General features: G+C 40.5%; 1 protein-coding gene across 3 annotated transcripts in view; it reads left to right on the top strand.

Annotated features, from left to right (window-relative positions):
- The window catches only part of poc1b (POC1 centriolar protein B), a 106270-nt gene that overhangs the window by 22462 nt on the left and 65043 nt on the right, over positions 1–18765 (top strand). For all 3 annotated transcript variants that reach the window (XM_073058836.1, XM_073058835.1, XM_073058837.1), the window contains exons 3-6: positions 3222–3393; positions 13481–13660; positions 16961–17068; positions 17514–17629. In XM_073058836.1, coding sequence (XP_072914937.1) covers positions 3222–3393; positions 13481–13660; positions 16961–17068; positions 17514–17629 — 576 coding nt within the window. The remainder of the gene's footprint in view (positions 1–3221; positions 3394–13480; positions 13661–16960; positions 17069–17513; positions 17630–18765) is intronic.

Genomic DNA, 18765 nt, shown 5'->3' with positions numbered 1-18765 from the left:
GACTTGTGCTTTTCAGTAACCTTTTCGCAGAGTTGCTTGGAGTGTTCTTATCTTTTCATTGTGTATTTTTTGCTAGGATACTGACTCACCAGCAGTTGGACTTTCCAGATATAGGTGTACTTTTACTGCAGTCAATTGAAACACCTTGACTGCACACACTGAACACGAGGAAATCTGCAGTTGCTGGAAATTCAAGCAACACCCACAAAATGCTGGTGGAACACAGCAGGTCAGGCAGCATCTGTAAGGAGAAGCACTGTCGACGTTTCGGGCCAAGACCCTTCGTCAGGGTCTCTCCTTTCAGTTAGTCCTGACGAAGGGTCTCGGCCCGAAACGTCAACAGTGCTTCTTCTTATAGATGCTGCCTGACCTGCTGTGTTCCACCAGCATTTTGTGTGTGTGCACACAGTGATCTCTATTTAACTCATTACATGACTTCTAAGGCCATTTGGCTGCACCAGTGATGATTTGATGTGTCATATTAAAGGGGGTGAATACTTAAACGATCAATTATTTTGTATTTTATATTTATAATTACAGTAATTTAAATCACTTTGTAGAGATCTGTTTTCACTTTAACATGAGTCTTTTTCCGTTGATCAATGTCAAAAAAGACAAATTAAATCCACTGTGATTCAGTGTTGTAAACAAATGAAACATGGAAACTTCCAAGGGGTGTGAATACTTTTTATAGGCACAGTATATATAGCTAAGACTTTAGCACAGTACTGTAAAAATTTTATTTATTGCATTGCACTGCTGCTACCAGAAAAGAACATATTTCAGGATGTGAGTGATGATGAACCTGATTTTGATGTGGGTCTTTATTGTGGACTGAGAGTGGGAAGGGGGCAGGGAGAGGAGAATCATGTTGGGAGAAGGAATGGAGTGGAAGCACAAGAGTAACATTCTGTAATGATCAATAAACCAATTTGGAATCAAATGACCTTTCCTGGTGTCTCAGGACAGTGTGTGTCTGCATCTGTGCCACCCCCACCCCAGCACCCTTCCTCTGCTGCCTGTCCCACACCCCTCCCACAACCCTCCACCCTCTTCATTCCAAACATCCTTTGCTCCTGCCAGTTATATAAACTCGCTCTCCACTCCATGTTAAAAAAATACAGTACTGTGCAAAAGTCTGAGGCACCCTACCTATATATATGTACTTAAGACTTTTTGCACAATACTGTATTTTAAATTTTGTGATTTTTTTTTGCCATTTTCCTCAAAAACAAATGCATTTATGGAAATATAATTTGCTTGAAACAATTTTTTCCCTCTGGCACCAAAGACTAAACAACATAATTGGAAATACGTGTTAGAAAATCATGATCTCTATAAAGAAATGAATGATGGAATCTCAGAGGCTATTTATAACAAGAAGGCAAATTTGTATGAGTGTTTCATGTGGGTTTGTAAAGTAAAACAACAAAGGATACTGGAAACCCTAAAAGTGATACAGCACGTGTTATTGCTTCATAGTTCCAGGAGCCCAGCTTCAATCCTGATCTCTAGTGCTGTCAATGTGAACTTCATTCAAACATCCTTTAACCATTTGGTTCTCCCATGTGCAGCTGTTTCCTTGCACACCCCAAAGACTTGCTGATTGGTGAATTAATTATCCACAGTAACTTCCTCTTAGGGTAGGTAGGTGGTAGGAGAATTGATGGCAATTGATAGGAATTACAGGGAGATAAGAGAGAAAATGGGATTACAGTCGGCCCTCCTTATCCGCGAGGGATTGGTTCCGGGACCCCTCGCAGATACCAAAATTCACGGATGCTCAAGTCCCTTATTCAACCTGTCTTAATGCGGTGGATCATAGGACCCAGCGGAACCCCAGACCTGTCTCAGTGCGGTGGACATTAGGACCCGGCGCCAGAGCTCTGAATGCGCAGTGTTTCTGTTCACAAAAATAATCACGATCAGGATTGAAAATAAAGTGGAAATAATAAAACGATCGGAAAGAGGTGAAATGCCATCGGTCATTGGAAAAGCGTTAGGCTACTTTGGTCAACGATCGGAACAATTTTAAGGGATAAAGTGAGAAAGGCCCTGCCCTGATGAAAGCTATAATTATTACGAAGCAACGCAGTGGTGTAATTATTGGGTTTTGGGTTTTTGATCCTCCACATCAACCCGACACAGTGGAGAGCGCAGTCCGGAGCAATCTGTCACTAGATCAAACTCGGGAACTTCTGTTCCCGAGCCAGGCGCTGAAACATATGTTCTTAAGTGTTTTATATGCATAAAAAGGTAAAATATATACTATATACTAAGACAAACGTTTGACTAACCGACACTAAATAATACCGGATGTACCTGTTCTGACTTACTTAATAAGAGAACTTCCGATTTTTTTTCAATCCCAATCCACGATAACCCGCGCACATCCTCCCGTATACTTTAAATCATCTCTAGATTACTTATAATACCTAATACAATGTAAATGCTATGTAAAATAGTTGTTATACTGAATTGTTTAGGGAATAATGACAAGGAAAAAAGTCTGTACATGCTCGAACAACAAGTGCTGGAAGAGCACTCCCGGGTTTTCGCGATTCACGGTTGGTTGAATTCACAGATAAGGAGGGCCGACTGTACTCTAAACTGCCATAGACATGATAGGCTCATGGCTGAATTCATCAGAATTTCTTTGTCATGTAATATCAATTATTTGCATCAGTATATTACATCAAAATAGATTTTATCAACTTGTAGATGTTTAATCTGATATATATCTTTCTGTCATCATCTCTTTGTGAACTATACTAACAATTTGAATCTGTGCTAGTCAAGTTGTGTGTTTACTCATTACTTGGAGGAAGTGAGCATGATGTAGCACTCTGAAGGATTTTTTTTGTAATCAGGTATGAGAGACTATGAGTCATTTTCTACAAAAACAAAATGCTGAAGTCACTTGAACAAAACTCAGGGATTATAAGGAGCTTATTCAAAAACCGCTAAATTCTGGCATTGAAATAGAACCGAACATGTTGCATTTACTCAATGGATCATGCAACATCCATAGAGAGTAAAGCAGTTAATCTTTCAAGTTAAACAGGACAGAAAGAAATCTGATGAAAACACTTGAGTTATTTAACTTGTTCTTTCTCTATGGATGCTTCTGACCACCAGAACACTTCCAACATTTTTTATTTCACATTACTAACATCAGAAGATGTTACACTTCTAATATTAATGTTTTAATATTTCCAAAGCAACTACCTCATTTGATCAGCACCTTATGATATGGAACTTGAAGCCTCAGACAAGAGCCTACCGATTTACAGGACACAAAGATGCTGTGATGTGTGCCCAGTTCTCTCCATCAGGTCACCTGGTGGCATCTGCTTCACGGGATAAGACTGTTAGACTCTGGACTCCAAATATGTGAGTAGAATTACTGAGCCTCGAATTTAGTAATGTACAAATCCTTTTTAGATGCAGATAATTTTGCTTCCGAAATAATATAAAATGCCAGATTTCCCATGGCATTATTCATGGTGAGTTGTGGTTATCACTATTGAAGTGAAATAAAGTGTATTGTAAGAATTTTCAAACTTTAAAAAAACATAGTGGTTAATGCGATGCTATAACAGCTCTGGGTGTCAGAGTTCAATTCCTGCACCATCTGTAAGGAGTTTGTACATTCTTCCGTGACCGCTGGAGTTCACTCCACGTTTCCTCCCACAGTCCAAAGTTGTACTGGTTAATAGGTTAATTGGTCCTGTAAATTGTCCTGTGATTAGGCTTGGGTTGCTGGGTGACTTGGCTTCTTGGGCTGGAAGAGCCTCTTACATGCTGTATTGCTGTATTTTAAATAAAATAATTTTAAAAATTGGATCTCAGTGATCTTTGTTTCTTGGACTTTCACGCTCACCTTGCTTACCTATCTCATTTTAATTCATTTTTGTTGAATGTGGACTTTACTGCCAAGGGCTGTATTTATTACAACTCCTTAAAGAACTGAATGAATGAGACCTGGAGGCAGCTTGTGCTGGGTTTGAAGGCTTGTCTGTGTGTGTGAATGGGAAAGAAGCTTATTTTCCTTGTGGTGTTATGTCTTGCTTTGTTGATGCTTGTGTATGTTTCTGTACATTAGTGGTCGCCAATCCGTCGATTGCAATTGACTGGTCGATCTTTGAGACTTTCCCAGTAGATCCCAAAAAAAAAAGAAAAAGAAATACACAAATACTGTTGAGAGATTGTTTCCGGTTTGCGGGGTTTTAGTTCCGTTCTTCCTGCCCAGTGCGCATGCGTGTAGCTCCCCCGCACTGCACAGTGTAATTCAGTGGTCCCCAACCACTGGGCCGCAAGGAAACAATATCATTTCCTCATTCCCTGTCACGCCACTGTTGAACTCGAATACATGCGAGGTCATCAGTCACCTAAACGCAGTGACACCCTCGTGCCAGGGATCACTGGTTGGCCTTGGGCGGCTGGTGGGAAGTGCCATTGCTACCGGCTCAGAGCACAGACAGATGGGCGCCGCCTCTAAATCTGTTTAGCACACCAAATGTTCATGGGGAACCCGTGCTAAAGTGTTCGTGGATGACCTAATTCGGACTCGGTTTTGTAAGTAGCAGAGCAGCTACCGCGCTGCGATCTACTGAAACAAACTTTTGTCGGCCGATAGATCCTACAGTGGGGACGGGCACGGGCCCTGCCACACTCCTCACTCTCTCTGGACTGCGACCACTGCGGCCCCGGTACGGGGACCTCTGGCCTTGACCTTGTCCTCTTACCCCACCCACGACCAGCCACCTGGCCAAAGCGTCTGGCGGCGGGGGAGCAGGAAGCTGCAGTTTGGGCCAGGGCTGTCTAATGAGGCATTGAAGCCCTCAAAACTGCTTTGGTACCTTGAGTCCAAGCACCCCGCACTTAAAGACAAACGCGTTGAGTTTTTGAGCGGAAAAAACACGAGCGAGCTGGACAGAAGCAAGTGCCAAGAGAAGCGAAAACTAAATTGCAGAATAGACTGGACATAAGGAACCTGCTTCGAGTATCGCTGTATTCTGGTCGTGATTAACATCACCACCCCTGGTCAGCCGGTTTGCAAGAATATTGTCAATATTAAACCGGTCCGTGGTGCAGAAAAGGATGGGTACCCCTGGTGTTTATACATTATTTCTACTTACGGCTTGCGGGGTTTTACTTCCGGTCTTTTCTGCCCCAGTGCGCATGTGTGAAACTAATCGATCTGGGGTCGATCTCACCTTTCACTAAGGCTGAGGTAGGGGATCTTAGCCTTAAAAAGGTTGGTGACCACTACTGTACATCAAAACATACAGTGAAGTGAGTTGTTTGTGTTAACAACCAGTATATCCAAGGATGTGCTGGGGGCAGCCCACAAGAGTCGCCACACATTTTGGCACCAATACAACATGCCCATAATGTGATAAATAAGTTTGAATGTAATTACTCTTGAATGGTGTGGAAAGCTTTGAAGTCCTTCAGTCCTATTGGTAGGTCTTTGTTCTTCTTAAAGCTACCAAAGGACTTGTACATGATATTCTAACCAAAAAGGTTGAAGATAGTTCTAGGCTAATTATTTTGCAAGGGACAGTTGTTCTACAGGTGATAAGAGAATGGACTTGAAAAGACAATTTGACTACAGTTGAATGTTCCTATGAACAGTGCTCTTAACAGCAGTAGGCTAGGGCTGAGCTTCAAACACCCAGTCCATTGCTTTTTGACAATGGAGAGATTTTCAACCTATCCTCTATCCCTATCCTTCAATAGTTATTGTCATTTTTAACGGGGTTCCTTGATGCTACATTTTGTCAAATGCCACCAGTGATGTTGGTTCCAAAGAAGACTTACACATCTCAGTGAATTGTCTTCCCTAATTTTCCTTTGATTCACAACTGCTGTCCTCTTAATTCTCATGTTACTTAAGCTTTTTAAACTGCTGTGTTACTATTGGAAGAGACAAATGAGATTAGAAATAATATTGGGGCAAACGGATGTGTAGACAGTTTGGACTCAGTCATGACAGGTCAAATGGATAGCAGAAAGTAAATGAAAAAGGTGGAGATAATGGACTCAAAAATAGTTAAACAAAAAATTGTTAAGAATGTGTGGGCAAACTGTTGGTCAAGGCAATATAATTGCTAAATTTTTATGTTATTCTTGTCAATAGAATATTTTAGTTGTAATATACTTAACTCAATAGGCAAAGACTATACTGTAGTGAAATAATAAAATGTATTTACTGTTATTATTTTTAAAATTCTCCCTTAATTGCATATTTGTAGCTTTGAACATGGCATAATACCTGACAAGATGACTTCATTATTATTAACATTTTGGAAAATATTTTGCTTTGTGGTAGGTCGTGTCTGTCATAGGCATTTGACAAGGTCCCGCATGGAAAGTTCATCAAGAAGGTCCAGTCACTTGGCATTCAAGATGAAGTAGCAAATTGGATTAGACATTGGTTTTGTGGGAGAAGCCTGCGAGTGGTAGTACAAACCCCATTTCCAGAAAAGTTGGGATATTTTCCAAAATGCAATAAAAACAAAAATCTGTGATATGTTAATTCATGTGAACCTTTATTTAACTGACAAAAGTACAAAGAAAAGATTTTCAATAGTTTTACTGACAAACTTAATTGTATTTTGTAAATATACACAAATTTAGAATTTGATGGCTGCAACACACTCAACAAAAGTTGGGACAGAGTTAAAATAAGATTGAAAAGTGCACAGAATATTCAAGTAACACCGGTTTGGAAGACTCCACATTAAGCAGGCTAGTTGGTAGCAGGTGAGGTCTCATGACTGGGTATAAAAGTAGTGTCCATCAAAGGCTCAGTCTTTGCAAGCAAGGATGGGTCGTGGCTCACCCCTTTGTGCCAAAATTCGTGAGAGAATTGTTAGTCAGTTCAAAAGGAACATTTCCCAATGCAAGATTGCAGAGAATTTAGGTCTTTCAACATCTACAGTACATAATATTGTGAAAAGATTCAGAGAATTCAGAGACATCTCGGTGCGTAAAGGGCAAGCACGGAAACCACTGTTGAATGCACGTGCTCTTCGAGCCCTCAGGCGGCACTGTCTAAGAAACTGTCATGCTACTGTGACAATTATAGCCACCTGGGCCCGGGAGTACTTCGGAAAACCATTGTCACTTAACACAGTCTGTCGCTGCATCCAGAAATGCAACTTGAAACTGTATTACGCAAGGATGAAGACATACATCAACTCTATGCAGAAACGCCGGCGAGTTCTCTGGGCCCGAGCTCATCTCAGATGGACCGAAAGACTGTGGAACCGTGTGCTGTGGTCAGATGAGTCCACATTTCAGCTAGTTTTCGGAAAAAACGGGCATCGAGTTCTCCGTGCCAAAGATGAAAACGACCATCCTGATTGTTATCAGCGAAAGGTGCAAAAGCCAGCATCTGTGATGGTATGAGGGTGCATCAGTGCCCACGGCATGGGTGAGTTGCATGTATGTAAAGGTACCATTGACTCTTTGAGGTGTACATTAGGATTTTAGAGAGACATATGTTGCCATCAAGGTGACGTCTCTTCCCGGGACATCCATTCTTATTTCAGCAGGGCAATGCCAGACCACATTCTGCACGGGCTACAACAGCGTGGCTTTGTAGACACAGAGTGCGTGTGCTTGACTGGCCTGCTGCCAGTCCAGATCTATCTCCTATTGAAAATGTATGGCGCATCATGAAGAGGAGGATCAGACAATGGAGACCACGGACTGTTGAGCAGCTAAAGTCTTATATCAAGCAAGAATGGACAAAATTTCCAATTGCAAATCTACTACAATTTGTATCCTCAGTTCCAAAACGATTAAAAAGTGTTATTATAAGGAAAGGTGATGTATCACAATGGTAAACATGCCTCTGTCCCAACTTTTGTTGAGTGTGTTGCAGCCATCAAATTCTAAATTTGTGTATATTTACAAAATACAATTAAGTTGGTCAGTAAAACTATTGAAAATCTTTTCTTTGTACTTTTGTCAGTTAAATAAAAGGTTCACGTGAATTAACATATCACAGATTTTTGTTTTTATTGCATTTTGGAAAATATCCCAACTTTTCTGGAAATGGGATTTGTAGATGGTTGCCTGTCTGCCTGGAGGCTGTGACTAATGGAGTGCCGCAGGGATTGGTGCTTGAGTCCATTGTTGTTTGTTATCTATATCAATGATCTGCATGACAGACAGACATACTTTATTGATCCAGAGGGAAATTGGGTTTCATTACAGCCGCACCAAGAATAGTGAAGAAATATAGCAATATAAAACCATAAATAATTAAATAATAATAAGTTAATCATGTCAAGTGGAAATAAGTCCAGGACCAGCCTATTGGCTCAGGGTGTCTGACACTCCGAGGGAGGAGTTGTAAAGTTTGATGGCCACAGGTAGAAATGTCTTCCTATGCCGCTCAGTGTTACATCTCGGTGGAATGAGTCTCTGGCTGAATGTACTCCTGTGCCTAACCAGTGCATTATGGAGTGGATGGGAGTCATTGTTCAAGATGGCATGCAACTTGGACAGCATCCTCTTTTCGGACACCACCGTCAGAGAGTCCAATTCCACCCCCACAACATCACTGGCCTTACAAATGAGTTTGTTGATTCTGTTGGTGTCTGCTATCCTCAGCCTGCTGCCCCAGCACACAACAGCAAACGTGATAGCACTGGCCACCACAGTCTCGTAGAACATCCTCAACATCGTCCGACAGATATTAAAGGACTTCAGTCTCCTCAGGAAATAGAGAAGGCTGTGCCCTTTCTTGTAGATAGCCTCAGTGTTCTTTGACCAGTCCAGTTTATTGTCAATTCGTATCCCCAGGTATTTGTAATCCTCCACCATGTCCACACTGACCCCTTGGATGGAAACAGGGGTCACCGGTACCTTAGCCCTCCTCAGGTCCACCACCAGCTCCTTAGTATTTTTCACATTAAGCTGCAGATGATTCTGCTCGCACCATGTGACAATGATAATGTGGTAAACTGAATCCGCAGATTTGCAGATGACACCGAGATGCGGCTATAGTGGACAGCAAGGAAGGTTATCATGACTTGCAGTGGGATCTGGACCAGATGGTAAAATGGGCGGAAAAATAGCAAACGGAATATAATACAAACAAGTGTCAGGCATTGCCCTTTGGTAGGACCAACCAGGGTAGGTCTTACACAGTGAATGGTAGGGCACTGAGGAGTTTGGTAGAACAAAGAGATCTTGGAATACAGTTCCATAATTCATTGAAAGTGGGTTACAGGTAGATAGGTTTGTTAAAAATGTTGGCACATTGGCCTTCATAAATCAAAGTATTGAGTGCAGGAGATAGCATGTTATATTGAAGTAGTATAAGACATAGATGAGGTCTAATCTAGAGTGTTGTGTGCAGTTTTGGTCACTTACCTACAGGAAGGATGTAAATAAAGTTGAAAGTTCAGGGAAAATTTACAAGGATGTGCCGGATCTGGAGGACCTGATTTATAAGGAAAGATTAAATAGATTTTAGCACTTTATTCCTTAGAACGTAGATGATTGAGAGGAGATTTGATAGAGGTATACAAAATTGTGAAGGGTATAGATTGGGTAATTGCAAGCAGGCTTTTACCACTGAGGTTGGGTGGGACTATAACCAGAGGTCATGGCTTAAGGGTGAAAGGTGAAATGTTTATGGGAGCATGAGGGACACTGTTTCACTTGCAGGCATGAGAGTGTGGAATGAGCTGCCAGCACAAATGGTGCATGCAAACTCGATTTTAACATTTAAGAGAAATTTGGATAGGTACATGGATGGTAGGGCTACGGGGGGCTATGGTCCCAATGCAAGTCAACGGATGTAGGCAGTTTAAATGGTTTGGCACAGACCAGATGGGCTGACGGGTCTCTTAGATACAGTAGCACTTGTATTCACAGTGATGAAGTGTTTTGAGAGTTTAGTGTTGAAGCATATCAACTCCTGACTGAGAAGTGACTTGGATCTACTCCAGTTTGCCTACTGGAGCAGTAGGTCCATAGCAGATGCCATCTCATTGGCTCTTCACGCAATCTTGGAACATCTGGACAGCAAAGAGGCATACCTCAAATGCCATCTATAAATTTTCTGATGATACAACCATTGTTGGCAGAATATCAGATGGAGACGAGAGGGCATGCAGGAGCGAGATATATCAGCCAGTTGAGTGGTGTTGCAGCAGCAACCTTGCAATCAAGATCAGTAAAACCAAAGAACTGATTGTGGACTTCAGAATGGGTAAGACAAAGGAACACGAACCAATCCTCATAGAGGGATCAGAAGTGGAGAGGGTGAGCAATTTCAAGTTCTTAGGTGTCAGTATCTCTGAGGATCCAAACTGATCCCAACATTTCAATGCAGCTATAAAGAAGGCAAGACAGCGAGTATATTCCATCAGGAGTTTCAGGATATTTGGTTTGTCACCTAAAACACTCAAGTTTCTGCAGATGTACTGTGGAGAGCATTCTGACAAGCTGTATCACCGTCTGGTATGGGATGGGTGGGGGGCTATTGCACAAGATTGAAAGAAGCTCCATCATGGGTACTAACATCCGTAGTATCCGTGGTGCCTCAGGAAAGTGGTATCTGTTACTAAAGACACCCATCAACCAGGACATGCCCTCATTTCATTGTTACTGTCAGGAAGGAGGTACAGAAGACTGAAGGCACACACTGAGCAATTCAGGAATAGCTGCTTCTTCTCGGCCATTTGCTTTCCAAGTGGTCACTGGAACCCACGAGCACTGTCTCACTTTTTTATTTCTGTTTTTGCACTATTATTCTTAATATAACTGTTTTAATACAATACATACTTACTGTGATTCTTTTTTTCTATATTTATCATGTAATGTACAGCTGCCACTAAGTAAACAAATTTTATGATATATGCCAATGATATTAGACCTGATTCTGATATATCAGGATGCTCTTTGTTGACTACAACTCAGCATTCAATACCATCATCTCCTCAAAATAATCAATAAGCTCCTGGACCTTGAAACAACACACACGAAACACTAGTGGAACACAGCAGGCCAGGCAGCATCTATAAGGAGAAGCACTGTCGACGTTTCGGGCCGAGACCCTTCGTCAGGACTAACTGAAAGGAGAGATACTAAGAGATTTGAAAGTAGTGGGGGGAGGGGGAAATGCAATATGATAGGAGAAGACCGGAGGGGGTGGGATGAAACTAAGAGCTGTATCACTTTTGCCAATCACCTTTCCAGCTCTTAGCTTCATCCCACCCCCTCTGGTCTTCTCCTATCATATTGCATTTCCCCCTCCCCCCACTACTTTCAAATCTCTTAGTATCTCTCCTTTCAGTTAGTCCTGACGAAGGGTCTCGGCCCAAAACGTCCACAGTGCTTCTCCTTATAGATGCTGCCTGGCCTGCTGTGTTCCACCAGCGTTTTGTGTGTGTTGTTTGAATTTCCAGCATCTGCAGATTTCCTCGTGTTTGCTCCTGGACCTTGGCTTCAATACCGGCTTGTGCATTTGAATCTTGGGTTTCCTCACTTGCAGACCTCATTCAGTTCAGATTAGCAAAAACATTGCCTCGATGATCTCCATAAGCACAGGTGCACTTCAAGGCTATGTGCTTAAAACCATGCTGTACCCACTTCTCACTTATGACTGTATGGCTGAGCACAGCTCCAATACCATATCCAAGTTTGCTGATGACACCACTGTCATAGGCTGAATCAAAGATGGTGACGGATCGGAATACAGGAGGAAGATTGAAAATCTGGCTGACTGGTACCACAACAACAACCTTTCACAATGTTAGCAAGACCAAAGAGCTGATTATTTACCTCAGGAGAAAGAAACTAGAGCTGCATGAGCCAGTCCTCATCGGAGAATCAGAGATGGAGAGGATCCTTTCTAGGATTTCCAGAGGACCTGTCCTAGGCCTAGCATGTAAGTGCAATTATGAAAAAAGCATGGTAGCGCCTCTGCTTCCTTGGGGGTTTGCGGAGATTTGGCATGGCATCTATAGAAGTCTGTCAAAGTTTTAGATGTGTGGTGGAGAGTATTTTGACCAGTTCCATTACAGACTGGTATGGAAGCACCAATGATCTTGAACAAAAAATCCTACAAATAATGGTGGATACAGCCCAGTCCATCACAGGTAAAACCCTCCCAACCATTGAGCACATCTACATGAAACACTGTTGCAGGTAAGTACCATCCATCATCAGGGACTCCCTCCACCCAGAATATTCTCTCTTCTCACTGCTGCCATTAGGGAGAAGGTACAGGAGCCTCAGGACTTGCCATCAAGTTCAGGAACATTTATTACTCCTCAACCTTCAACCTCTTAAACCAAAAGGGATAATTTCACTTAACTTGCCCTATCATTGAAATATTCCCATAACCTATGAACTCACTTTCAAGGATTCTTCACTTCATGTTCTTGAAATTTATTGTTTATTTATTATTAATAATATTATTATTTCTTTTTCTATTTACACAGTTTTTTGTCTTCTGCACTTTGGTTGAATGACTTGTTGGGCAGTCTTTCATTGATTCTGTTATGGTTATTATTCTATAGATTTATTGAGTATGCCCAGAAGAAAATAGATTTCAGGATTGTATATGATGTAGTTTGATAATAAATCTTCTTTGAACTTTGATCTTGAAGTAGGTTTTAGGATTAGCACAACATACAGTTCTATGTTCTGTAAAGATGATTTTCCTCAATGAAATTGCCTTGGGAGCTATAATTATAAAGTGAATTAAAATGAATCGCATCAATGGATTTGATTATTTTTTTCAAGTATGTGTTTTTTTCTGTGTACACTGCTGTCATGTCAAAAATAATAAAACAGGTTGTCCAACAATTTTGTAATGTTCGTAACTAATTATTGGAATTTATGGATCCTCTTCAAAAAGAGTTTGCATTTGAAGTGGATGGGGTGGCAACACATCCTTATCCTTCTAACAGTCGGTCTTTTCATTAAGTTTTAACATCAGTATAAGTTAGTACAAAACTCTCAATAGTCTTGGTAGTCTTGGTACTTCTCATAAGAGTTAGAAGAATGAATTCTGTTTTCTTCCCCCCTTCTTTTCTAGTCTTGATAAAGGATTTCGGCTTGAAATGTCGACTGTTTATTCCTTTCCTTAGATTCTTTCTGACCTGATGAGTTCGTCCAGCATTTTGTATGTGTATTACAGATATTCTAGCAGACATTACAGCAATATTTATATCATGAACATTCATTTACTTATGAAAGGTCTATAATTTCACACTACACCACACAAAACATTTATCCACACTGTGCATAATTATTTTGAGTATGAAAATTTTAAAAATGTAAAGATAATTTCAAGTATGATAGCAAGAGGTTTATTTGTATTTTTATTTTTAACACTCACCCAAGACAGTTCTCAAAATCAAAAATGGTTATTGTTTTCCTACGTTATCTGTTAAGCCTCCTTTAGAAAACACTATCTTCTGTTTTGGTATCTTCTGTTTAGCAAAGGGGCATCAACAGCATTCACAGCCCACAGTGCCACAGTTCGCAGTGTGAATTTCTCCAGCGATGGTAATTTCCTGGTTACAGCAGCTGACGACAAATCAGTGAAGGTGTGGAACGCTCATCAGCAGCGGTTTTTGTTGTCCTTTAAAGAACACAATAACTGGGTGCGCTGTGCTAGGTAAGTTTATGCTAGAGTAGCTAGCTTAGTAAACCTTATGGAAACTGTTAAAATTTTAGTTTAATATTTGTTTTCTTTCTTTTTCTTTCCACTAGTGATTATATAATCAAATCAGTACATAATTTGGAAGATTGCTCTTTGTAGTTTGAGCTTGATTATGTTGACTGTTTTATTTCAAGGTGTATTTTGGCTTTTTGTTTTGGAATTGGTTTATTATTGTCACATGTACCAAGATACAGTGAAAAGCTTTTCTTGCATACTGTTCTTAAAGATTACCGTAGTTCTTTACACAGTGTAGTGAGATAGAATGAGGTTTAAAAGATAGCACTGCAAAATAAACTAACTGCTACAGAAAAGTGTGGGTATGAGATCATAACGAGAGATATTGTAGGGTCAAGAGTCCAATTTGTACTAGGGAATCACTTACTTACCTTGCAATAGTGGGGTAGAAGATGTCCTTGAGCCTGGTGATGTGTGCTTTCAGGCTTTCATGTCTTGTGTCCAATGGAAAAGGGGAGAAGAGAGAAAGTCTGACATGAGTGGGGTCTGAGGCAGTAAGAAATGTAAGCAGAATCTGTGATGTGCTGAGCTATGACCACAACTCTTACAGTCAGACTAAGCATCCAGATAAGATGCTTTCTATGGTGCATTGATAAAAATTGGTAAGGGTCGACAAGGACATGCCAAAGTTCCTTAGCTTCCTAAAGAAGTAGAAGCATTGGAGAGTTTTCCTGGCCGTGTTATATATGTTGGTTAGACCAGTACAGGCTGTTGGTGACTTTGACTCCTGGAACTTGAAGTCCTCAACCCTCTCAATCTCAACATTGTTGATGTAGATATTTGTGAACTGTTTAAATTATAGATTTAGAATTTTGTGTGTAAGTATTCACTGATATCAGCTAAAGTTGCAGTATACTGTCCATAATGTTTGCAAAATCATATTTTGTTCTTTCAGGATATTTTAGTTAACCTGCTTTCTAAACAAGAACTCAACATGTATGAAAATAGTGCATTTGCTAGTTGTTAACTGAACATAGCCCTTCAAGGATGCAACAAGCAGAATTGACAGAAGGGATTCTGTTGTTGTTGGAGTAGTAGGGGATCACGGGTTTGCGCCTCTGGTGGACTGTGTTCTCCCCAGGACGCAAGCCTGGGCGGGAAGATTTGAAGAACCAGCTGTTGCCCATGCAGTGGGTTCCCCTTCTCCACGTCACTGATGTAGTCCAAGGGAAGGGCAAGCACCGATACAGTTTGGCACCAGTGTCGTCACAGAGGTTGCCAGAGTGAAATTGTAAACAACATCAAACTGCCCTAGGGACCCCGGCTCCAGATTTCTTCCTCAGGGTTTACTCCCGTAGACTTTCCCATGGGTGGGTATGGCCACAAAGCAGCAGAGGTTTAAAATCAGAGTTTTCCTTCTCCTAGGTGGGCTGCTGTCCAAGGCTGATGAGCCCCACCTACCTGAGAGGGGATCCTGTAGGTATAGGATATTTGAATTTCCATAAGGCATCTGACAAGGTGCCACATGAAAGGTTAGTGCACAAGATAAAAGTTCATGGTATTGGGGAATGTATGTTATCATGGAATGAATATTAGTTATCACTTATAAAACAAAGTTAGAATATCGAATTAGTAACTTTGTGGGTGACACCAAAAATGGTGGTGTGGTGGATGGTGAAGGAGATTATCTAAAGTTACAGCAGGATCTAGATCACAGTCCTGGGTTAAGGATGAAAGATGAAGTGTTTATGGGGAGCCTGAGGGAGAACTTCTTCACTTCAGAGGCTAGTGAGAGTGTGGAACAAGCTGCCATTGGAAATGGTGAATGTGGATTTGATTTCAATGTTAAAGATAAATTTGGAAAGTATATGGATGGGAGGAAATGGAGAGCTATGATCCAAGTGCAGGTCATTGGGACTAGGCTGAATAATAGTTTGGCATGGATTAGATGGGCTGAAGGGTCTGTTTCTGTGCTGTAGTGTTCTATGACTCTAACTGGGGAAATGGGTAAAGGAATGATCAATGGAATTTGACAAGTGTGAAGTGATGCATTTTGTGAAGTTACCCAGGGTCATGTCATTCACTCTATGTCCTGCCCTGGTTTGACTTGTAAAACAGAGAGGCCTAGGAGTTTATAAGTAGCCTGGAGACTGAGTGCAAGATGTTCAAGTTTGCTAATGACATGGAAATACTTAGGAGACTATGATGCAATAAGGATATTTGGCATCGGTAGTAGGATATGGATAGGTTAAGTGAGTGGGTAAAAGCTTGTCAAATGGAGTTTAATACAGGACAGTGAGGTCATTCGTCCTTGTCAGAGAAATCTAGAAGCAGACTATTACCTAAGCATTTAGCAAAGCCTTTTGAGACTGACATCAGAAAAATTGCAATTGAGTGAAGTGCAGATGGATCTCTGCCTACTTGTGTACAAGTCATACATTGGTAGGCAGGTGATTTGGAAGGCAAATGGCATATTGACCTTTATTGCAAGCTGATTGGAATCTGGAAGTGAGTAAATATTGTTACAGTTGTACAGGGTACCAGTGAGGTGATACCTGGAGTATTGTGCACTGATTTGGTTCCCTTATTTAAGTAAAAATATGTAAATATACATAAAAATAAAAATATTCCTTTCATGTCCTATCAATCAGCTAAAGAAATGAGATCTTGAATTCTTCGGAGTTTAGAAGAACGAAGAATGATTTTAATGAAACATAAAAGGTCATTAGGGGCACAGTAGATTACATGTTGAGATATTTCCACTTGTAGAAAATATTGAATGAAGGAGCATAGGTCTAAGTTAAGGGGCTGTCATTTAAAACTAAGATACATATGAGCCTCATATAGAGGGTGATGAATCTTTGGAATTCTCTACCCTTGAAGATTGTAAAGGTTCGAACATTAAAGAGGGAAATTTTGAAAGATTTGGAATTGAGGGCTTGAGGAACTATCACAAGAGGAAAAAACACATGCGACAGATTGTCCATGATCTAGTTGGACAATGAGGCAAGCTTGAGGTGCAGAGCCACTTGCTCTTACTCTTGTTTTCTTATCTTTATTTAAAGTGTAGTATTGCTCTCCAGTGTGCATTTTTAAACCTAACCCAATGCCTGTAAATAAAAATCAGTTCACTATTGCATACTATTAGGGGATGTCAGGTATTAACATTCTTGTAAACAGACGTTATCAAATGTACAACCATATCTAAAAAGTCATTTTACTGGTTTGAAGTATAAAAATTACCATTTTTTTTTATCTGGCTGTATTCTTATTGTATTTCAACTGCATTATTTTGAACAGGTTCTCACCAGATGGAAGGCTTATAGTTTCCTGTAGTGATGACAGAACTGTTAAGATCTGGGACACAGCGAGTAGAGAGTGTATCAATACTTTCAGTAATCATGGGGGGTAAGTTGATATTCTTTTGTACCAAAGCATATAATTATTCCCACCAGGAGGTTTGTATGGTCTCCCCATGACCACACTGGTTTCTCCGGATGCTCCAGTTTCCACCTACATTCCAAAGGTGTATGTGTTAGTAGGTTAATTCATCATATGGGTGCTGCAGGCTCATTGGGCCAGAACAGTCTATTGCTGTGCTCTTATTTCTAAATAAATAAATAAATAAAATATTCACATCCTCAGTAAGAAATTTGTTTAGAGAAGCAATAGATACCTTGTGGCATAACTTGCAAGTGCCTTAAGGTTTAGAGTCAAATTGTAATGTTTACAGTAGCTATTTGCCTCAACTTGTTCATTAAACCATTGTTTTTACTGGGTAAAACTAGTAAGAAATTTATTGCATTCTACATTTTTGCTGATATCCAAATGTGTGATATTTATTTTGACCTAGGTTTGCCAACTTTGTAGATTTTAACCCCAGTGGGACCTGTGTAGCTTCAGCAGGAACCGATAATACTGTGCAACTTTGGGATGTCCGTATAAACAAACTGCTGCAACACTATCAGGGTAATTAATTGGTACTTTAAGTTAATCGTTCTATTTTTCAGAATGTCAGTGTAATCCTTATGGAAGAACTTGAATGTTATAAGTTTGTAGCATATTTAAACTAATCCATTTTATTCCAGGTTCACAAGGTTATAGGCATGTTAATGACATGATTAATGCACATGTTTATAGATCAGCTAAACAGGTTTTATTGTGTGATTGATCCAGATATTACTGTTCCTAATGTAATCTAAGTTGATCCAAATACCTATTCTTTATTAATCATGTTTGGTAAAAACATCTCAAAGATTTGTTCCATAGTTTCAAATAAAACTCTAATTCATTAGTTGCATAACTCTTAGTTACACAGTTCCTAAGTTTAGATTCACAACTTCCAAAACTCACTACTTGTATTCAAGTTCAAGTCTATTGTCATTCAACTTTACACATGCTAAATGAAACAATGTTCCTCAGGGACCAAGGTGCAAAAATACAGTACATATATCACATACAGCACATAAAAAATAATATTAACACAATATTAACAGATTTTTAAAAGTATTCTGTAGTTGACGTAAGTGCATAAACAACAAATAAATACTGTATACAACAGTATACCGCTATTGGTGCTGTCTTAGCTGACCTGTAAGATGGCGATGCATTCAATTGCAGAGGCTTCTACCAGTTCAATCAAGATGCCAGAGTCATTTTTACACATATTTTAAGGTCATAAGACCCTACGGAAATTTAGAACTGAAAGTACTGTAGGTCTATCCCATCAGCGTGTTGTTTGTTGATTGAGAAACTGAAGGAACTGGAGTTTGTGTGGTTCGTGCTACTGCCTGCATCAGAGAATGCGTCAGAAGAGCCAGTGCATGAAGGAGTTCTGCAGTCTAACAGTGAGTGATCATCTTAGTCGCTTTTCTTGTGATTGCAAGACCCTGTAGGACATTGTTAATGTGGAATACTGCAAGTTGTATTCACTGAATTATTAGTGGATGTTGGGGGAGCTGCGTGGCTTCGATCGTAGGGAGGAGTCAGCCTTAAGCAGTGGTGTTGCTTGTCTACAGCTGCCCAGGGGAAAGGGGTCACAGTCAGTGTGCTCCACCAGAGGCAGTGTGGCACAGCGTCCAAGCTGGAGTTGGTGCTGCCCCTGT

The sequence above is a fragment of the Hemitrygon akajei genome, chromosome 10, assembly GCF_048418815.1.
Source record: "Hemitrygon akajei chromosome 10, sHemAka1.3, whole genome shotgun sequence".
Classification (NCBI taxonomy): Eukaryota; Metazoa; Chordata; class Chondrichthyes; order Myliobatiformes; family Dasyatidae; genus Hemitrygon; species Hemitrygon akajei.
This window is presented reverse-complemented; position numbering and strand designations above follow the sequence as displayed.